Source organism: Sorex araneus, chromosome 2 (genome assembly GCF_027595985.1).
Source record: "Sorex araneus isolate mSorAra2 chromosome 2, mSorAra2.pri, whole genome shotgun sequence".
Lineage (NCBI taxonomy): Eukaryota > Metazoa > Chordata > Mammalia > Eulipotyphla > Soricidae > Sorex > Sorex araneus.
The window spans coordinates 26,951,510-26,973,545 of NC_073303.1; the positions used below are offsets into that span (position 1 = coordinate 26,951,510).

General features: G+C 61.7%; 1 protein-coding gene across 5 annotated transcripts in view; it reads left to right on the forward strand.

Annotated features, from left to right (window-relative positions):
• GRM4 (glutamate metabotropic receptor 4) overlaps positions 1-22,036 on the forward strand; it is a 99,677-nt gene that overhangs the window by 67,024 nt on the left and 10,617 nt on the right. For all 5 annotated transcript variants that reach the window (XM_055124983.1, XM_055124984.1, XM_055124982.1 and 2 more), the window contains exons 5-9: positions 527-681; positions 2,645-2,785; positions 16,849-17,049; positions 17,152-17,288; positions 19,952-20,887. In XM_055124983.1, the coding sequence (XP_054980958.1) occupies positions 527-681; positions 2,645-2,785; positions 16,849-17,049; positions 17,152-17,288; positions 19,952-20,887 (1,570 nt within the window). The remainder of the gene's footprint in view (positions 1-526; positions 682-2,644; positions 2,786-16,848; positions 17,050-17,151; positions 17,289-19,951; positions 20,888-22,036) is intronic.

The following is a 22,036-nucleotide window of genomic DNA, read 5'->3' on the forward strand; positions in this document are numbered from 1 at the left end:
GCAGCTCGGTCCTGATTTGGTTAGGACCCGTGGGAAGGGGGTGCAGGAAGCAGCCGCCGACCCCCACCCTTCATCCACGCAGAAGTGGGAGCAGGAGCAGCTCTTTGAAGGGGCGGGACTTGGGCTCTGGAGCGGGGGCGGGGGCGGTGAGGGAGGAGAGGGCACAGCTGCAGGGGAACGGGGCGCAGAGGGGAAGGTGTGGAGGTGTGTGTGTCCCTGTGCACGTGCGTGTGTGCACATGGGACGGGAAGAATGGGAGAAGGGTCCGGGGCATGTGCGCGTGGCCTCGGGGCCAGGGTGGCACGGGCCTGGGAGGACAGGGCCTGGGCAGGGCTAGTCCAGGGCCAGCAAGAAGAGGGGAGCTTTGCAGAGACAGATGTGGCTCTCGGGCCAGGAGAGGGAGTTGGGGAGCGGGGGGGGTGTGTCCGGGCTGCACCTGGGGGACAGACTTAGCTGTGGGGGAGGGAGGGGCCCGGAGTGGGTGTGGCCACGTGAGGACACGGCCGGGTGGTGCATGTCCCCGCAGGCGCGTGCTGGAGGCGGCGCGCAAGGCCAACCAGACGGGGCACTTCTTCTGGATGGGCTCGGACAGCTGGGGCTCCAAGAGCGCCCCGGTGCTGCACCTGGAAGAGGTGGCCGAGGGTGCCGTCACCATCCTCCCCAAGAGGATGTCAGTGCGAGGTAGGTGCCCACCCCGCCCCCTTCTTCCCGCCCCCGCTCCCCCGTGCCTTCCTCCCTCCCTGGCCCGCAGCTCCGCACGTCCTGTGTTCCTCTTCTCGGCCCACACACCCTTGGCCTCCCTCAGCCCGGCAGGACTCGCACCTTCCTTCCTCCATCCTCCCTTCGCAGATACTTGGGGCTCGTGGGGCAGAGCAACGCACCTTCAGCCCCCGGTACTTCCGTTCCTCCTCAGACCAGGTCCTCTGCCGGGAGCTGCCAACTGGCTGCAAGGAGAGAGGCGTGGGGCTGGAGAGATAGCACAGGGGGTAGGGCACTTGTCTTGTACACGCTGACCTGGGATCGTTCCTGGCGTCTGGTGTGGTCTCCCGAGACCCACCAGGAGTGATCCCTGAGCACAGAGTCGGGGGTAAGCCCTGAGCACTGCGAGGTGTGGTCCAAAACCAAAATAAAATAAAAAAGAATGCATGTGTGGGGCAGAGACCAGGGACGGGCAGGGACCGGGCAGGTGGACAGCTTGGGCCAGGAGGCGTGAAGTTCTGCTAAGAGGCCACTTTGGCAGGGCATCACTGTCCCTCTGTGGGGGGCACAGGCTCCCAGCAACTCTCATATGACGCAGAAGCCAGAGCATACAGAATGCAACTGGAAAGGCTGCAGACATCTGCTTGCGCTGCCCCCGACTGCCAGAGGGACTGGCTCGAGGTCACCCACCATGTCCTCTGTGCCCCCTGAGGCCTCTTCCTACAAACTCCCCCACCGGTTCTCCCCCCAGTACATGCAGAATAACAGCCGTGGTGGCATCACCAGCTGCAAATGCCACCTCCCCTTCAGCCTTGCAGTGTCTCAGTTCCCCTAACATCCCCCCGGGACTTTGATCCACATTTAGTAGATGGATGGGGCTCAGCGAGAGGTGACAGAGTGGCAGGAAATGACACACAGGGCCTGAGCTGAGCGGTGAACCCAGGCTTCACCGACAGGGTCTGTTTCCCTCGGGGGCTCCAGAGAAGCCTGTAGCACAGAGGTTCTCCTTGGGGGCCGATGTTGACGCCCCCTGCTGATACTTGACCATGTTGGGGTCCGTGGGGCCCCTGGGGGTGGGGAGATGCTGCGGCACCTTGTGGGGGGTGGCCCAGGAGTGCTGCTCATAGTTCACGCGTACAGGCCACGTCCCCAGCATGACCATCGGGCCTGTGGTCCACAGTGCCTGGGAGCAGCCCTGCAGGGGAGAGGCACAGGAAGCACCTGGCTGGACCCTACCCGGCCGCCAGGCCTCAGGCCTGCCAGTAGTGCATGAGATAACTGTGGGGAGGAAGGGGGCTGCGAGGAGGAGAGCAAGTCCCCACCCATGTGCTGGCTCGGGGCCATGCTCTCTAGGCTTCGGGCAGAACTGGGGACTCCTTTGAGGCCTGAGGGCCAGGCTGAGCCTGTCAGGGCTGGCGGGTTCCGGACTTGAAGAACCGGTCCAGCTCTTGCTGTGACCGTGTCATCTCCTGCCCTCTCTGGTGCGGTGACCAGATCAGCCCTGACAGACTGTTGATCAGAGCTTCGGAAGCGGCAAGCTCAGGGCCTCCCGGTGCGGGCAGCCTCCCCCGGCCCCGCTTTCTGCATTCAGCTCAGGACCCCAGATGGCTCCTCCTCCAAGAGGCCCTGTATTAGCACTCCGGGGCGTTCAAAGGCGGCGGAAACATCCTCATTGCATTCCTGTCTTCTACAAAGGCAGCTGTGGGAGATTACACGTGCCCCGCCAACCGGGACTTCACGCAGCCCTTTTCATTCAGAGTGAAATGAAATGCGCCGCGTTTGGATCTCTCTGGCTGGGTCCTGGATCAGAGGATGTGCTCTTCCTGTCTGCCCGCCCCTGCCTGGGCCGCCTCTAAGCCTGGGGGAGGAGGGGAGAGTGGGTAGGGCTGAAGGAGGACAGTGGAAAGCCGGCGCCTGAGGCCCGGACATCGTGCTTCCCTGCCAGGCTTCGACCGCTACTTCTCCAGCCGCACGCTGGACAACAACCGGCGCAACATCTGGTTCGCCGAGTTCTGGGAGGACAACTTCCACTGCAAGCTGAGCCGCCACGCGCTCAAGAAGGGCAGCCACCTGAAGAAGTGCACCAGTGAGTCTGCGCGGGGGCGGGGCCCGATGGGGCGGGGCACGAGTGGGCGGAGCCCAGTGGGGGCGGGACCTGGGTAGGGTGGAGCCTGGGTGGGGCGGGGCCTGGAGTGGGGTGGGGCTGGAGTGGGGCGGGGCCTTAGTGGGCGGGGCCGGGGGCCAGGCAGAGCTTGGAGTGGGGCGGGGCCTGAGCAGGTGAGGGGGTGGACTGGGCGGGGCCTGGGAGGGGCTGGCCATGACGGGGTGTCAGGGAATAAGGTCCCAGGACCCACCTCCTCATCCGCTGTGTTCACACAGACAACAAACAGGCCTTGGGTGATGGCAGAGAGAAAGTGGGGTTCCTGGGTTTCGGTGGGGCCCTTGTTTGCCCTGAGATTCACCTGACATCCAGGGTGACCCCCACAGAACTGAACTGACTGTAGCTGCTCCCCGTCAACTTCCAATGCTCAGGGTATGAGCACTTTATGGAATTATCTATAATTCCTGGGGAGGCCTTGGAAACTTCACAAACCCCAGTTTGATTCCTGGGATCTGTTTCCCCTGTTCTAAACCCTTGGATAAAGCAGGGATGACGGTGGAGATAAAGTGATAAAGAGCCAGAAATCCCTTGGAGTTTTGTCCTCATGGGGAGACAGATGGTGCAGGAGAGAAAAGTCAGGAATCCTGGCTATGCCAGAGGGAGGATGTGCGGAGCCAACCACTGAGAGATCAGGATGGCCTCCTGCGAAGGCCCCTTCTGGACCAGGAATGCCTGGGCTGGGGGACACAGGGCTGGCCTTCCCTCACAGATGGACAGACAGGAGCCTCAGGGAAGGCAAGGCCAGGACCTGAGCGCCCACTTGGAAGATGCTCGAATAGAGTTTGAATCCAGGTCTCGGATCTAGGCCTTCAGCCCCCGAGGGCAGCCACTCTCAGTGCCTCTGCACTGGGTACATCAGATGGGGGGAGGTGTCGTGTGCTCTTGGGGGGCCTCTCTGCAGCAGGAACTGACCTCAGCGACACTGGGAGAGCTTTGAGTGCCCTGCACCGTGCATGGTGCCTTGCAGGGAGGTCCGTATCCTCTCAGACTGACCCGAGAAGCCGGGCAGAGGGCAGGATGCCCAGGGCGTTTCTTCACTGGCCCCAGGGAGGGACGTGCCAAGTGGATTTTGTGTGATTGGGGAGCCATTGAGGTCGGGAATGGGGTTCATGGAGAGCAATGGGCTGGTGGCCGCCTGCTACCCCTGGGAATCACAGTCACTTAGAATTGGGGTGTGTTCATCTGTGGCTGTAGGTGGTAATGTGGGTACACCCACTTCTGTGGCGTGTGTGGCTGCGTGGGGGTGCATCTGTATGTCTAAGGGAGAAGGGCGTGGGGCTGTTTCTGGATGCACTAATACATTTCACTGTTTATTGTTCAAGACGCTTTATTTATTTTATTTTATTGGCCACTCCTGTGGCGCTCAAGGCTTATTCCTGGCTCTGCACTCAGGGACAGTCCTGGGGGGCTTGCAGGAACATATGGGGTGCTGAGGATCGAACCTGGGCTTGCTGCATGCAAGGCCTAAATGCCCTACCCACTGTACTATCTCTCCACTCCTAATCCAAGACACTTTGATGAACACTGATTCATCTCATTCTCACAATAATTCTAGGAACGATCCTGTATCATAGAGGATGATATGGAAAATCAGAGAGACCAAGTCACTTTCCCAAGGCCACACAGCACACACCTTCCTTTGGCAGCTATCACAAGCAGAGGGTGCGAGTTTGCCTGGGTTTGGGAAGCTGAACCTGAATGTGTAGGGTGGCCATGGGCCCCGCTCATGCCCCCTTTCCTGACGTGATTACTGAGAGCACCCCTCTGATTCTTTAAGGTCCCCAACGGGGATGAAAAGCTGTATGGTCTCCCTGGCAGCAGGACACCAGAGCCTGGGTGGGACAGAGACGGATGAGGCTAGGGAGCACTGCCGCCACCGAGTCCCAGTGTGGGAGCACCCCAGAGGCCAGGGCCTCTGTGGAGTTCCCTGATGGTCCGGGGGGTGCCCAGGAGAGAGCTTGGCCAGGACCTGCGGACGGCTCCCACAGCGGCCGGGGGGCCCGGCTGGGGTCAGGACACCCTCAGCAGCTAGGGGGAGCTGGCTGGGAAAGGACGCCAGAGCAGAGCGTGGCTCAGAAGGGCCCCCCCTTTGCTGAGACACTCTGCCGTGTCCCTGAGCCTTTGCAGTCTCCTCTGAGAAGCGGGAATGACAATGAGCCAGTCCAGCTGCGAGACAGAAAGCATCCCTGCATGGCCCCTGCCACCTGCCTCCACAGGGCCCCGAGCCTGGCTGCGCCTTTAGCTCCCCTGGGCGCTGGTGAAGGTTTCGGCCCGTCCAACCCACTAACCACCCACTCAGGGCCTTGGGCGGGGCTTGCTTCTAGTTTAATTTTTTTTTTCTTTTCAGCTCCCCTGATGGTTTTATGTATATTCGGGGTTGGGAATCTTGGTGGGGAGCAGCGCTTCCTGGGCCGTGTTCCTGAGGAATGGCTGGGGACCTTTGAAAGCTGCGAGGCCTGACGCCCACCCCCAGACGCTGGGGTTGGACCCGACGCTGGGTGCAGGCTGGGTGCCGGGGGTTTGTCTTTACAGATGCCCCAGGTGGTTCTGCAGCGTGGCCAAGTGTGGGAGCCACTGGTCCAGGGGGGAGAGCGGTCGTGGGAGGGAGGAGGCGGGCACCCTGGGCAGGCGGGGAGGTACCAGGGAAGTTGCAGGGGGCTGGGTGAGCAGGGGCCGTGGGGGGGTGAGCGGAAGGATGGTGGGTACAGCCGATCATTTCTTGTCACTGGTTGCAGGGCCTCAACAGAGACTTCAAAGATGAGTGTCTGTGTGTGTGTGTGTGTGTGTGTGTGTGTGTGTGTGTGTGTTTGGCTGTGTATTTTTGGCCCACCCAGATGTGCAGGGGATGGGGGTGAAGTGAGGGCCCACTCTTTGGTGCCGAGGCGGCCGAGCCCAAGTCTCTTGGCTGCCAAGAGACTCTTCTGCCCTTGGACTCTCTCCCCGGTCCGGTAAGCACCTTTTTGTTGTTATTTGTTTTTGGGGCCGCAGCCAGCAGTGCTCAGGGCTTCCTCCTGGCTCTGTGCTCAGGGATCACTCCTGGCGGGGGTCAGGGGACCATATGGGGTGCTGGGGATTGATCACCAGGTCGCCTGTGTGCAAGGGAAGTCCCCCAGGGCGGTACTGTTGCCCTGGCTCCCCCACGCCCCAGAAAGCATCTTCCCGTGACCTCGAGTCCTTGTTGGGGGAGGGAAGGAGCTCTGGGGACCTGGTCACCCCAGAGCTCCTGCCGTGGGAAGCCAGAACCTCTGGGAGGCAGAAGGTCCTGGGTGACCCCCAAGTTTTGAGCACCTGGGAGGGCCAGGGCAGTACCCTGGGTTTGAGTGGGTTCTCCCTCCTCCCTGCTGTTTGCTCCTGGACTGATTGTGTTTTCACAATCACAACTATCCATTTCTAGTTTTATGTGGGGACAGGCCTGGTGGTGCTCAGGACTTTCTCCTGGCCTTGTGCTCAGGGGTCACTCGTGAGGGTGTCGGGAGGCCAGATACGGCGCTGGGGTCAGCGCATGCTGGTGCCTCAGCTCCTGGACTCGCCCTCTCGCCTGTGTGACCAGGAACTTCAAAGTCCCTATTTTGTACGGGGGAGGACGGTTTGGGTCACAGTCTGTGGTTCTCGGGGTTACTCTTTTCTCTGTGCTCAGGGGTCTCTTGGCGTTGTGGTGCTGGGGACCACACTGGGGCTGGGGGTGTCTTGTACTGATTCCCGGGGTGGAGGAACATGTCACCTCGCCAGCTTTCCAGGCCTTGCTGTAGACCAGGAAAGGGCCCCCCTGCCCCCACCTCAGCAAGCTGCTGTCAAGCTGGGAGAGCAAGCGTGCGGAGAGGCTGGTACGGGTGAGGGGGGCTGAGAAACCGAGCGTTGATCTACAGAGGGGGTGGGGGATGGGCCTTACTCGGCCGCTGGGTAACTTAGCCACCCACGTGTCCAGCCTCTGGGGCCAGGGAGGAGGACGTGGGTGGGAACACACTGCCCCCATTTCACAGGTGAGGGCACTGAGGCAGCTGGAGAGCATCTCAGGGCGTCTGTGCGGTGTTGAGAGCAGCTGCTCGTCCTGCTCTGCCCTGTCCTGCTGGACCTTCTCCCAGCCCTGGATGCTCTGAAACGCCCCCGTCTGCTCTGCCCCTCTGCTTGCCCCACTCGAGGTCCCCTGGGTGCGGGCAGGTCTCATGGCCTCCTCAGCACCTCCAGCCCAAGGCTGTGGCTGTCGGCTCCTGGGAGCAGGGAACAGGGACTTGGGGGCTGGCGAGGGGGCAGCCGGGACCCTCTGGGCTTTCAGGTTCCTCTGAGAGGGGTGGCCAGACCGGTAGGTGCTCGCGCTGCCACCCCCAGCCGCTGCTTCAGGCCTCGGTTTCCCCATCTGTACAACAGGAATCAGATTGCTCACGGCCACCCTCCCCAGACCCCCGCCCCCAGGAGCGCCTTCTCCCAGCCCCCAGCTCCTGGGGGGGGACAGCCAGAAGCGTGGGTCGCCGAGCGGGTGTCTCTGCAGCTGCTCCCGGGAGCACGGAGCAGGTCTGGGATGAGAGCCGTAAACAAGGCAGATGTGGAATCCGTCTTCCTGACACGCTCACAGTCAGGTGATGGCTGAGTGGAGGAAGGTGGGTTTATGAGGAGACGGGGAATTTACTGCCGCTGCTCCCTGGGGTGGGAGATTTTGGAGGGCTGCTGGGGACGTGCCGGAGCGGAGGGGGAGGGTGGCGCCCACCCCGTGCCCAGAGCAGTAGGGACAGCAATAATGAAGCCAACTAAGACCGACATTTATTTCTCATTGAGCTCTGGCCCACTGGCTTGCGTTTAATGGTCTCAGCAGCCCATTTTACAGATGAGGAAAGAGAAGCACAGTCTTGCCCAGGGCCACGGCGCTAATCCAGTAAAGCGATCACAGACTCTAGCTGTGCCCCTTCCACCTCTGGCAGCTGTCCTCTTGGCCCCAGGGCCCTCCTGCCTGGCCTTGAAGGAGCTTCCGGGCCTCCACCTGTCTCGAGGGTCCGAGGAAGGCCCCTTCTGGGGGGCATGCAGGAAGAGGAACCTTAGGAATGACCGAGCTGTGCCACAGGCGTGAGGAACCCTGAGTGAGCTTCCGCTTGTTTGCTGGGCCCCGTGCTCGGGCCTTACCTCCCGGAACCCCTGGTGGTGGAGGTGGCACAGGGGCCGCCCGGAGACTGCTGGGGCAGAGGTGCCCTGCAGTCCGGGAGGGGGCCCTGTGGGGGCCGAAGCCGAGAGAGCGTCAGGACCATGAGGCCGAGGCAGGTGTGGGGCATGGGGCAGCTTGCTTAGATTATTTTCTTTTTTCCTTCTGGGTCACACCCAAAGGGAGTTACTCCTGGCAGTGCTTGGGGGACCGTATGGGATGCCGGGGGTCGAGCCCTGGTGGTCTGCCTGCAAGGCAAATGCTCTCCCCGCGGTACTACTGCTCTGGCCCCCCGATTCTATCTTGCGTGCATTCAGGGCGTGGAAGAGAAAGTGCGGCCCCCCTTCTGTCCCCACAGGCTCGCCCTGCTGCCCCGGGTCAGGAGTGGGGCCGTGTGGTTGTGGGGCGGGGCCACAGGCCAGGGCGGCAGTGGGGGCTGTGTGCTGGCGAGGCTCATCAGACTTGCAGCAGAGTTTGGGGAGAGACCCAGGAAGCGCCCCAGGACTCTGCTCCGAGCTGGGCATTGGGCCGGGGGTGAGAAGCGGGTGGGGCCAGGGCTCTGAGCCAGGCGGGGCCCGCGGGGGGGTCCCGTGCTGAGGAGTGGAAGCTGGAGGGGACCTTCCCGCCGCTCCTGTCTGGCTCCCTTTCTCAAGTTGGGGGGCGTTCGGGGCTCAGTCTGAGGGCGGGCTCGCAGGGACCAGGACCGTTCCGTTGTTCTGAGGCCTCAGCAGCAGTGCTCAGGGCTGACTCCTGGCTCGGTACTCAGGGAGCACTCCTGGCAGGGCTTGGTGGGGGCACATGGGGTGCCAGAATTGATTCCAGGACGGGCGCCTGCAAGGCGAGCGCCCTCCCCACCCTGCTGTTGTTCAGGCCCCATCTCTTCTGGGGCGAGGGTGGGTGAGAGACCCCCTGAGGGTGCTCGGGAGGTCCAGGAACCTCACAGGCAGTTCTTGGCCAGTCTGTCCAACGGTTCAGCACCGGGACCCGAGGATGTGACCCCGTGCTGGGGCACCCGTGCCACCTCCGAAAGGCCGAAATGTCTCAGGGACAGGGAAAGTGACTGGAGCTGGGCAGGGGGGCGGCATCAGGAGAGAGGGGAAGGACTCGGGCAGCGGGGGGCTGTTCCCTCCTACCTCTGTGTGAGGAGCGGCGCGGGGCCTGGTCTGTGGGACGAGCACCCCGTGCTCCTCTCCCGTGTCAGGCTGCACTCTGCGCGCAGGGCAGGCCTTGGGTAGCGCTGGACGAGAGGACACCTGAGGCCTGGGTCAGAGAGATGCTCACGGGGCTGTGACACCTGTTCTGCACACAGGGGGCCTGGGATCCATCCCCAGCACCGCATGGTCCTCTGAGCACCCCTGGGAGCACTGAACTAGGAGTTTCCCCTGCCCAAATCAAACAAACCCCAATCAGCCAGCACCAACTGAAGCACATCCCCTCTGCCTCTCCCAGGCCCAGGGAGGATTCCGGTCAGGGTACGGTGCCCCACGACTGGCAGCTGCACCCCCTGCACCCTCCTGGGGCCCCTCCATCCTGAGTTTCATCAGAGGAAACTGAGGCTCCGAGCCGTCTTCTAGCCAGCCTAGGGCTGAGTTGGGGTTGCCGGCTGGTGTGTTTTGCTCCTTCTGCTGTGTGTGTGTGTTTACATGTTTGCATGCCACTGTCTGTGTGAGCAGGAGTGTGAGTCAGGTGTGCACATAGCTGCAGGGGGTTCCCCCCCTCCCCCGCACCTGAGACCCACACCCTGCAGTGTCCCAGGAGCAGTGAGGCAGGCAGGAGCGGGGCCGGGGACCAGCCTTGGGTGAACAGACCTGGAGCAGCAGGCTGTGAGGGATTAAGAGAAGACACAGTGGGGCCGGAGTGACAGTCTAGCGGGGAGGGTGTTTGCCTTGCACACAGCCGACCCTGGTTCTATCCCCAGCATCCCATAGGATCCCTCGAGGATCGACAGGAGTTAACCCTGAGCACTGCCAGGGGTGCAGGTGTGATGAAACAGAGAGAGAGAGAGTGAGAGAGAGAGCGAGAGAGAGAGCGAGAGAGAGAGAGCGAGAGAGAGAGAGAGAGAGAGAGAGAGAGAAGAGAGAGGGAGGGAGGGAGGGAGGGAGGGAGAGGAGAAGAAAGAGAAGAGAAAGAAGGAAAGAAGAAAAAGTGTGGGGTCAGGGGCTGAGAGAGAGAAAGAGAGACAGACAGAGACAGAGAAAGACAGAGAAAGAGAAAAGAGAAAAGGTGTGGGTCAGGGGGTTCTCAGTCTCACAGCCGAGAGCCCCAGCTGCCCTCTACATACACTGTTTATTGCTCAAAACATCAGAAGAACAATTTTCTTTGGTCAAATGACTCTCAATGTGAAATGACTACCTTCACTTGTCTGAGCTAAATATTTACACAACTGAGGGCCTCTGTATAACAGGGACACTGTAGCACTGTCATCCCGTTGTTCACCGAGTGGGCACCAGTCACATCTCCATTGTGAGACTTGTTGTTACTGTTTTTGGCATATTGAATACGCCACGGGGAGCTTGCCAGGCTCTGCCGTGCGGGCGAGATACTCTTGGTAGCTTGCCGGGCTCTCTGAGAGGGACGGAGGAATTGAACCCGGGTTGGCTGCGTGCAAGGCCAACGCCCTACCCGCTGTGCCATGGCTCCAGTCCATAGAGAGACAAGCATCTTTGTAATGGGCTCATCTCAAGGGGACGCGCTGGGAGAAGGAGCAGAGAGAAAGCAGTTCCAGGGCGCCTGCAGGGCAGCGCCCCGCCTTGGCACTGGCGTTCTGGATTGCAGGTCCCATAAGTCGCCCGTCCTGCCCTTCTTCTCGGTCTGCCGGAACCCTGTGCACGTTCCCAGCAGAGCTGGGCTTCCTCCCCTCCAGTGGGCCAGAACAAGTGTGCGCCGGTCATCTCCTGGCACTCCCAGGACACTGGGCCCCACGCCTGGAACTTTCCGTCTCTTCTCTCACCTGTGGCCAGGCGTCACGCCCACGAAGGAAACACCCGCCCACAGTCCTGGCTTTCTCTTTTCCTGTTGTTGTCTGGATGTTTCGGCCATGCCTGGCAGTGCACAGGGCTTACTCCTGGCTCTGCACTCAGGGATCACTCTTGGCGGTGCTCAGGGGACCACCTGGGGTGCTGGGATTCAAACCTGGGTTGACCGCATGCAAGGCAAGAGCCCTGCCCACTGTGCTATCTCTCCAGGCGGGGCCCACAGTCCCTTTGAGGAGCTCCTGTGATGCTCCCAGCCGGGCTGTGGCCACACGGTCACATGCTCAGAAGCAGGCCTGGCTCCGTGTGTGCGCACACGCGTGTTCCTTCATCAGGGTGCCGGGTGTCATGTTGCGTGGAGCTGTGAGTAACACGCGCAGCCTGGTGTGTGGCTGCTCTGCCTGTGTGGCTGTGGCAGTGTGTGTGGCTGACAGCGTGTGCCTTATGGAAGGGGTGTGTGTGTGTGTGCGTGGCGCTGCGGGGCCGGCTGGGGCGGAAGAGGTGACAGTGGGGGTGCGGGGGGAGCTGGGGAGTAACTCTGATGATCCCAACCTTGAAAACTCATTTCAATTACAATTTACAACCTGCAGACAAAGGCTGCAGTCTCCGTAGAAACCACGGTGCAGGGTTTTGGCGGAGCAAGTCCTCTCCCCGGCGGCTTCCCGGCTGGCTGTCATCCGTGGTGGAGCCCACACGTGTCTCTGCGGGCGCGCTGTGCTGCGGGACACAATTAGGACATCCTCGGCTCTGCTGTCACTGCCGCCGTGTGCCTGGAATCTGTCTCCTGCCCCTGCCTGGGCTCACGGGCCCCATCCCCAGAGGGTCCACCGACCCCCTTTGCTCGGTGGCCACGGCGTCCTCGGGCCCGCACACTGGGACCCCTCAGCCCTGCCCACACAGCTGGGGGTGAGAAGGACCCTGAGGGGAGGGGGGAGGGTCGAATCCCAGCTCTGTCGCTGACCAGGAGGGCCACTCCCAAGAATCTGGCACGGCTGGGCGCCAGGGTCCCGTGAGACGGAGTCGGGGTGTCTCACGGAACTGCTGCAACCCAGCCAACTCCTCGTGGGGGGCCAGGCAGTGCCCCTGCCCGAGCCTGGGGCTGGGGGCACCAGGTGCTTCTGGTGCTGCTGGACGGGGCTATTCGAGGGCACCCTCCCCACCTAGCGGGCTCCTGTCCTGTGGAGGGGCCTGGGGTCCTGCTGCCCCCCCGCCCCGTTCTAAGTGCATCTGAGCCCCGTTGTTATGAGCACTCCTCAGGGGAGGGGGTGTGTGTTGTGTGTGCAGTATATTTGTATGTGATGTGCATGGTCTGTCCGTATGCATAATGTTTTGTGGTGTATGTGTATGGTGTGTGCTGTGTGGTGTGTGTGGTATATATGCATGGTGTGTATGATATATATGTGTGATGTGTGTGGTGTATTATATAAATGTATGTGATATATGTGTATGGGCGTGTGTGTGGTATTTGTATGTGCTGTGTATGAAAGTAGCACTGTCAGCCCATTGCTCATCGATTTGCTCGAGCGGGCACCAGTAACGTCTCTATTGTGAGACTTGTTGTTACTGTTTTTGGCATAGCAAATATGCACAGGGAGCCTACCAGGCTCTGCCGTGCGGGCGGGATACTCTCGGTAGCTTGCCGGGCTCTCCGAGAGGGACAGAGGAATTGAACCCGGGTCAGCCGTGTGCAAAGCAAACAGCCTACCCGCAGGGGGCAGGGGGTGTCTGGAGGCCCAGGCTTAATCCCTGACACTTCCTGGTCCTGAGCACCACCAGGTGTGACCCTGCGCACAGAGCCGGCGTGGCCTCCAGGCCCCATTGCACATGCCCCAAAGTACCTCTCTTTCCCCCCCCCCCCAAAAAAAAAAAAGCTGAGTGACTTTTCTTTCCTGGAGCCTTTGCATGCAATCACTTCCTGTCTGCCCGAGACTTTCTGCATCTCAGGCAGCAGTGCCAAGTTCTCTGCAGAACCCCACATCTCGGGGTCTGCTGCTCTGGCTGTCTCAGCCCAGAACCCAGGGCGGCCCCTCAGGCTCTGAGCAGATTCGCAGTATCAAAGCAGTGTGTGGTAAATATGTGTGTGCCATGCATGACGTGATGTGTGTGTAATGTGGTGTGTATGGTGTAGTGTAGGTGGTATGTATGGTATGGGTGTCTGGTGTGTATGGTATTTGCATATGCTGTGTGCTGTATTTGGTATGTCTGTTGTGTGTGCTGTATTTGTGCTGTGTAATATGTATATTTGTGTTGTCATGTGTGTGCTATGTGTTGTTGTGTATGTGCTATATCATATGTATGGTGTGATATGTGTGTTGTTGCTGTGTACATTGTGTGGTATGTGTGCTGTGTCATGCATGTGGAGTGGTATGTGTGGAGTGGTATGTGTGTGCTATGTCGTGTGTGATATGTATTTATTTGCAGCATCATGTATGTATATGATACGATATATGTGTGGTATGTGCTATGTTGTGCGTGTGGTGTAGCCTGGTATGTGTTGTATCGTATGTGGGCAGTATGTGAGGTAGGTATGTGTGCAATGTGTGTGTGGTTGTGTATGGATAGTATGCAGTGTGTGTGATATGGTATGCACGCAGTATGTATATCTGCAATATGTGTGAGGTATGGTATGTGTGCAGTATGTGTGTGGTATGATATATGTGCAATGTGTGTGGTATGGTGTGCGTGCAGTGTGTGTGTGTGGTATGGTGTATGTGCAGTGTGTGTTTGTGGTATGGTGTGTGTGGTATGGTATGTGTGCAGTGTGTGTGTGGTATGGTGTGTATGCAGTGTGTGTGGTATGGTATGTGTGCAGTGTGTGTGGTACAGTGTGTATGCAGTGTGTGCGTGGTATGGTCTGTGTGCAGTGTATGTGTGGTATAATGTGTGCAATGTGTGTGTGGTATGGTATGTGTGCAGTCTGGTGTGGTACAGTGTGTGTGTGCAGTGTGTGTGTGGTACAGTGTGTGCAGTGTGTGTGGTACAGTGTGTGTGAGTACGCTGTGTGTGCAGTGTGTGTGTGTGGTTTGTGTGGTATGGCATGTGTGGTGTGCATGTGCGTGTGGTGTGTGTGTGTGTGAGGCCCTCTCTCAGGTCCCCTCACCGCCGCTGTTTCTTTGTCAGGCCTAGATAGACAAATCAAGGACACGGTTGTTTGCTGAGCATCCTCCAGATGTCCTGGCTGGCGGCTTGGGGAGGAGATTGGGGAGGAGGCTCTCAGGGCTGGCCAAGTGCCCGCAGGACCCCAGAGCCGGGGCAGAGGGGTGCTGTGTGGTGAGGGTGCTCCTGTGTCCTGCTCCCTGGGGACGGGGAGGGGAGGGCCAGCGCAGCAGGGCCTCACCAGGACCAGGAGCTTGGGCGCGTCCTTGTCCTTGGGACAGGTGTCCCCTGCCTGCTAATAACCGACTCCTCCCATGCCCCACCCCGCCGTGACAGGAGCAGCGCGGACAGTGACTCCCTTCTGCATTCCTGGACGGCAGAGGGCAGCACGTGGGGCGGGGCTGGGCCAGGGGGCTGAGGCCAGGGAACCCCGTCCCTTTCCTGTCCCGGCGGGCGCCTTGGCCAGCGGTGATGCTGCCCGTTGGCACCGCAGGCAGGCAGGGCTGCTCCCACGGGCATCTCACTCACAAGGCACTTAGCGCTGGCCTGGCCTCTGAGCCCTGCTGGGCCCATGAGCCATTTATCCCCACAGGGAGCTCTCTGGACGCCAGGCGGTAAGTACCGTCATTACTTCCTCCAATCGAGCGGAAACGAGGCCCAAGGTCGCAGCTCGGGGAGCAGGGGAGCTGGGTGCCAGCCCCGAATCAGCACGTGGCAGCAGGCAGCCCGGGCTCTGCCGACCTTGGCACCTGGAAACTCACCTATCTCCACCCAGGAGTCACACCCAAGAAACCTTGGCCTTGGTGTGACCCGACTAGCCTCTACCCCTTTGATCTTTGGCTGGTGACCTTTGACCTATGACCCGAGGTAAAGGAAACTGGTACTGGATTCTAACCTTGCCTCAGGGTCTTGGAGGCTGAGGCAGGTATAGGATGTGCCCCCAGCACAAGGACACAGGGGGCAGTGCCTATCCATTGACTGAAAAACACAGAAACCAGGGTGAGGGCTGCTTGGGTCACCTGAATGGCCTGGACAATTGAGGGATGACAGAGGCCACAGCGGGGTCACCCCACATCCCGGGGGTGAGGGGACTAGCGTGTGGAACAGTGGGCAGGACAGCACGGCCTGGGTACAGACATGCCCGCCTTCGAGGGGGCTGGGGAATGGGTGGTGATCTGGTGATCTGGGCTGTGCTGACCCAGCGTGCCCGGAGCCCCCACCCCAGCAGACAGGGTGGAGGGGGGTTATGAGGCTGTTGTGCTTGTCCTGGCCTGAGGGGGCGCTACAGCTCCTCTTGCTGCCTTTTGTTTTGCTTTTTGTTTTCGGGTCACACCCCGTGATGCTCAGGGGTTGCTCCTGTCTCTGCACTTAGGAATCACACCTGGTGGTGCTCCGGGGATCAGACCTCAGCCGGTCACGTGCAGTGCAAGCGCCCTCCCCGTGTGTTATCTCCTTGCCCCCCCTTCCTGGGCCCTGCCAGCCTGCCTCCCTCAGACCCGCCAGCCCCCCTCGGGCCCCACCTGCTCCCCTCAGACCCCACTAGCTCCCCCCTCAGTCCCTGCCAGCCCCCCTCAGACCCCCCAGCCCCCCAACCCCCACCAGGTCCCCCTCAGACCCTCTCAGCCCACCCCCTCAGACCCTGCTAGCTCCACCCTGCTGATCCCCAGACCCGGCTTCTTCCCGCTTTCCTGCTCCCGTCCTCCACTTCAGCAAAGCACCTCTCTAGGCTGGGAGAGCCAGTGCCTGGAGCTGCACCCAGAGCAGCCTAGAGCCTCCCTGAGCTTCCCTATGCCTCAGTTTCCTCATCTCCATGGGGCTTGTCACCCACTTCCTAGCACTACTCTGATGGTTCAGTGAATTGGCCCGTTAAGGGGCTTTGGTCAGAGCCTGGCTCCCAGGGTTGCTCATAGGAGTTAGCGGCAGCTTTTGGATGCCATTCCCTTGGTTCCCAGCCAGGTGCACCACCTCCTCCAGAAAGCCTTCCTGGCTTGCTCCAGCCCAGGGAGCCCTGGCATCTCCTCAGAACCCCCCTATTCTACCCACTGCCCAGTTGCCATGTGGGTTGGGCTCCTTTGGGCCAAGTCCTCACAGCACCTGTGTTTTTTTTTGTTTGTTTTGTTTTTTGTTTTTGGGTCACACCTGGCGATGCACAGGGGTTACTCCTGGCTCTTGCACTCAGGAATTACTCCTGGTGGTGCTTGGGGGACCCTATGGGATGCTGGGATTCGAACCCGGGTTGGCCGCGTGCAGGGCAAACGCCCTCCCTGCTGTGCTATTGCTCCAGCCCCAGCACCTGTGGTTTTGGAAGTGCAAGCAGAAGGGAAAGCCGCTCTCCCTGGCTGTGAGTGACAGGGACTTCAGGGGCCGGGGGCTTCTGGATACCACGGGAGGAATCCGGAACCTCATCCCTGTGTGCCACTGTTTCCCCGGCGGGGCCCTGTGCTGGGGGCGGCACCCCTGGCTGCTGGAAGCAGGACCCCCCACCCCCGGTCAGGGCAGGCAGGTCCAGGCCCCAGGGAGATTCCAGCCACTGTCTTCCACGGTGATGGTGGATGGTGACCAGAGGCCTCTGTGCCGTTCTGGGATCTCAGGACACGGGGACCCGTCGAGTGAGGACGGTGGGTCTTACCCTCTGCCCCGGGGCTGCCCCCAGGTGCCTCCTCAAGGCCCTCTCCTGGGGAGTCGGGTCCAGCCCGGCCGGGAGACTGGGCCTGTGCGGATGGGCCTGGGGACTTCCGCCCTCTGACTGTGCAGCCCCTGGCCCGACCACCCCCGCCCCCTCTTCCTTGCAGACCGCGAGCGCATCGGGCAGGACTCGGCCTACGAGCAGGAGGGGAAGGTGCAGTTCGTGATCGACGCCGTGTACGCCATGGGCCACGCGCTGCACGCCATGCACCGCGACCTGTGTCCGGGCCGCGTGGGGCTGTGCCCGCGCATGGACCCCGTGGACGGCACGCAGCTGCTCAAGTACATCCGCAGCGTCAACTTCTCAGGTGGGCGTGGGCCGGGCCTCCGGGCTGGGCGCGGGGGCTCCTGTACAGGCTCAGCCGCGTCTCCGGTGAGTATGTGAGTGATCCCCCCGCCCCCGCCCCCAGGCATCGCGGGGAACCCCGTGACTTTCAATGAGAACGGAGACGCACCTGGGCGCTACGACATTTACCAGTACCAGCTGCGCAACGGCTCTGCCGAGTACAAGGTCATCGGCTCCTGGACAGACCAGCTGCACCTCCGGGTGAGCAGGCCAGGAGGGCCCCGGCTGGGGGGGCTGCCGACGCCCCGCCCCGGGGGACCCCTCCCAGGCTGTGCTGTCCCCTCTGCCCTGGCCCTGTCCTCTTCCTGGCCTTCCTGCCCAGCACCGTCTGCCCAGAGGCCTCTGACTATGTGTCCCGGGCAGGCTGGATAGGTTTGGGGGCACCCGAGGAAGTAGGGAGCTGTAGGGCTGCACCCAAGTATCCTTTCTGGGCTGGGCTGGACTCCCCAGCAGTGCTTGGGGCTCAGGGCCACTCCCAGTGATACTTGGCCCAGTGTGTGGGCCTGATGGCCCAGTGCTCGGGCTCTTCGGGGTTCTGCCCAGGCTGTCCGACCCCACTGAGTAGCCGTCGTTTTTCTGGGTATCCCCGTGGGGGGGGTCCTTTTCCTGGGTCCTCCCCAGATCCTGGGCTGACTTGGAGAAGCACCCATGGGCCTGAGGCAGTGATGTCCCCAGCAGTGATGTGCACGAGGAGATCGTGGATCTGTGCTTCATCCTGGGGGACGTGGTCCCTGCACTGGGCTGAAGGGGTCAGCCCAGGGGGCACCTAGGTGGACCAGAGGCACCCAGTCCATCCAATCCTCTCCCAGTCCACTCCAGGCCCCGGAGAGTGGCCCCGTGTCACCACCATCCCTCTTCCTGTGACGAGTCTCCGTGCTCTGCAGAGCGCAGGCCCCAGTCCCACCCAGCCCCTGGGAGACCCAGTCTGAGGCTGACCATCAGAGCTCACTGGACGGACCCTAGGGGCAGGGGAGCCCTGGGCATGGTGGCCCCCTAGTGGCTGGGGTGGCACCGGGGGGGCAGGCAATGACACGGGCCTCTGTAGCAGCAGCAGCTGACTGGCCCTGCCCGGGTCCCGCGGGCGACCAGCCGGGGGCAGCCACTCCTGTCACTCCACTCTCCAGCGCTGGCAGCAGAAAGTGGGGTAGGGGGGTGCAGGGGTGGGGTGAACTCTGAAGATTCCCTCCCTGGCGTCATTCAGCCCACTCTCTCAGAACGGAGTTGGGGGGCAGAAGGAGGCGAGGGACGGGACCCCCACTCCTCTGGGACCCTGGTTTTGTCCTTGAGTGGCTTGGTTTGGGCTGAGCTGTGGGGAGCACCGTGCAGGCAAGACATGTGGGGGCGTCAAGGAAAAGACCCCGGACTAAGCCGAAGCAGTAGTGCAGCAGGTGGGGCACTTGCCTCGCACATGGTTACCAGCCTCCAACCCCCAGCATCCCAGAGGGTCCCCCCGAGCCCTGAGCACAGCCGGTGCAGCAAAACAAAACAGAACAAAAAACCACCACCACAACCACAACAACCACCCAGAGGCCTCGTCCTGCCTGTCCGCCTTTCTCCAAGACCTGCATGTGAGGCCCCCGCTGCTTCTCCCGAACCCCCCAGATCACTTGGGCTGCCCCTGTGCGGGGAAGCAACCAAGCCCCTGCATCCAGGGCCCGAGTCCCCAAGGGCCATGCATCTTCCGGTCTGCTCGACACACAGCCGGCTCGCAGCAGCTCTGACCCGAGATTCGGCCCCATCCCTGTCTCTTCCCCACTCACGGCAGTGTCATTCCCGAGGGACGTCCCGTGGGCGTGGGCCGTCGGTGCCTACGAGACCGCAGGCCTGCGACGCCCGGAGACACAGGGGCACGCCTCACCTTCCCTGGTCCTCCTCCTGCCCTGCACCCATGGCTGTGTCAGGATCCCTCCCCACTCCACCCCGCAGTACTTTTCCTCAGTTCTGGGACCCTCCCCTGAATCGTTGTGTTCCAGGAGGGAGCACGAGGCACCGAGGCCGGCCCGGCCTGTCGTCTGGCCCGAATAGTTTCCCTATGCGGGGTCAGAGCCCTAGGGGGGGTCAAGGCGCTTGCCTTGCATGTGTCCTCTCCCAGTCTAAGCCCCAGCACCACCGAGTTCTCTGAGCACCACCAGGAGGGGCCCCCGAGCACAGAGCAGCGAGTTGCCCTGGGCCTCTGCCCAACCACCCACAAAACAAAACAAAACAAAAAAAGGTCCCCGTGAGCCACTTGCGTGGAACAGGAGTTCACCACAGGATCCAGCTCTGTGCCTGGAAGCTGGAGCTTCAGGCGGGGAGGGGGGAATCTTAGTTCCCAGAACCCGACACATCAGCAGCGTGAGTGACACCTCTGGGCCCAGAGCAGCCGTGTCTCCGTGCAAGCTGCGACTCCTGCAAGTTCAGAGCAAGAGGAAGGGAAACCGCCCCAGGCTGCCCCAGGGTCCTCCCGCTAGACAGTGGAGGACCACACGCAGCCCCCTTCCTGGGCTGGGGGCTCTGCTTAGTTCTGAGTTGAGGGGGTTGCCACATCTTCCATTTTCCTGGGGGCCACTTCTGCCGTAGCTCTGGGGAGCCCCTGAGCCGCGAGGCCTGGCCGCCGGGCTCCGCGTCCTGCCCTGCACCTCCAGCTGCGTCTGCTGTGGGGGGGCCCATCTCCCCGCAGGACCCGGGAGGTAGGATGGGGACCCCCGAGGCCCGTGCTGGCTGAGCTGTGCGGGGAGCGGGTGTGGCGGATCCCGCAGGTCGCTGGGCCTGGTTCGGGGTGGTGGGGAGCCTGGGGTGTTGGGCGTCCGGACAGCTGCCTGGGTGGGCCCGTGGGGGGCTGCGGGCGTGTCCTGAGGCCTGCCCCTGCGTGCTGTCCTTACCAGATGGAGCGGATGCGCTGGCCGGGGAGCGGGCAGCAGCCACCCCGCTCCATCTGCAGCTCGCCCTGCCAGCCGGGCGAGCGGAAGAAGACCGTGAAGGGCATGTCCTGCTGCTGGCACTGCGAGCCCTGCACCGGGTACCAGTACCAGGCCGACCGCTACACCTGCAAGACGTGCCCCTACGACATGCGGCCCACCGAGAACCGCACGGGCTGCCGGCCCATCCCCATCATCAAGCTCGAGTGGGGCTCGCCCTGGGCCGTGCTGCCCCTCTTCCTGGCCGTGGTGGGCATTGCCGCCACCCTCTTCGTGGTGGTCACCTTCGTGCGCTACAACGACACGCCCATTGTCAAGGCCTCGGGCCGCGAGCTGAGCTACGTGCTGCTGGCCGGCATCTTCCTGTGCTACGCCACCACCTTCCTCATGATCGCAGAGCCTGACCTGGGCACCTGCTCGCTGCGCCGCATCTTCCTGGGGCTGGGCATGAGCATCAGCTACGCGGCCCTGCTCACCAAGACCAACCGCATCTACCGCATCTTTGAGCAGGGCAAGCGGTCGGTGAGCGCCCCGCGCTTCATCAGTCCCGCCTCGCAGCTGGCCATCACCTTCAGCCTCATCTCGCTGCAGCTGCTCGGCATCTGCGTGTGGTTCGTGGTGGACCCGTCCCACTCGGTGGTGGACTTCCAGGACCAGCGGACGCTCGACCCGCGCTTCGCCCGGGGGGTGCTCAAGTGCGACATCTCGGACCTGTCGCTCATCTGCCTGCTGGGCTACAGCATGTTGCTCATGGTCACGTGCACCGTGTACGCCATCAAGACGCGCGGCGTGCCCGAGACCTTCAACGAGGCCAAGCCCATCGGCTTCACCATGTACACCACCTGCATCGTCTGGCTCGCCTTCATCCCCATCTTCTTCGGCACCTCGCAGTCGGCCGACAAAGTGAGTGGTGGGGGGCGGCCAGCTGGGGGCCTGGGGTGGGCGGGGCGGGGGGGTGGCGGCTCCAGCACTGGTTCCAGAAGCTTCTCCTTCTAAGCCCCTGCCCGGGGTCTCTCTCTCTTCCAGGAGCGTTTTCTCCAGGTTCTGGCTTTCTCTTCTCTTCTCTTCTCTTCTCTTCTCTTCTCTTCTCTTCTCTTCTCTTCTCTTCTCTTCTCTTCTCTTCTCTTCTCTTCTCTTCTCTTCTCTTCTCTTCTCTTCTCTTCTCTTCTCTTCTCTTCTCTTCTCTTCTCTTCTCTTCTCTTCCCTCTCCTCTCCTCTCCTCTCCTCTCCTCTCCTCTCCTCTCCTCTCCTCTCCTCTCCTCTCCTCTCCTCTCCTCTCCTCTCCTCTCCTCTCCTCTCCTCTCCTCTCCTCTTCCTCCTGTTCTTGCTCCTTGCATTTCTCCCTCCTCTCCTTCCTTCCTGCTCCCCTTTCCTTGATCCCTTCCTTCCACTCTTCTTCTTCGGACAGCCAGTCTGGCCAAGATGCTCCCTCCCTGCTGGCTGCTCTGCCTTCCTTTGCCCAGCTGTACCCCCACAGGTGCCCAGGGGGCCCGGAGGTGGGAGATGGATTGGCCCCCTCCCCACCAGATGTGTCTGGGTTTAGGGTATTCTTGAGGGATTGGAAACTGCGGATCTCCAGCCACCAGGAGGACCCTGGGGGATGGAAGACCCCGTTCAGAGTCAGGTCTGGGCCCCACTAGCTGGCTTGTGGCCTCAGTTTCTGCATCGGAGCCTGGGGGTCACGACCCTTGCCCTGTAGGTGTGTGATGGTCACTGACCTTGGGGCCAGTGGCAAGGCTGCTTCCCACCGGGAGTTGGTAGAGCGGAGGTCAGAGGTCACAGGTGGCTGAGGATGGAGGACGCAGAGACTGCAGGGAGGCTGGCCACTGGTGAGGGCATCCCCCACTGGAGGTTTAAGGCACCCTAGGGTGTGCCAGTCAGGAGCTGGAGAGGAGACTCCTGGTGGCTGATTCAGGTGGAGGGTGTGCGGGGTTGACACACGCGGCAGGGACTCTGGGCTGGGAAGAGCTGCGGGGGCAGAGCCCGCAGGGCGTGCAAGCCTACGCTTAGGCCAGGGGTAAAGGACCAGCGGGCGTGGGGCCCAGCTGCTGG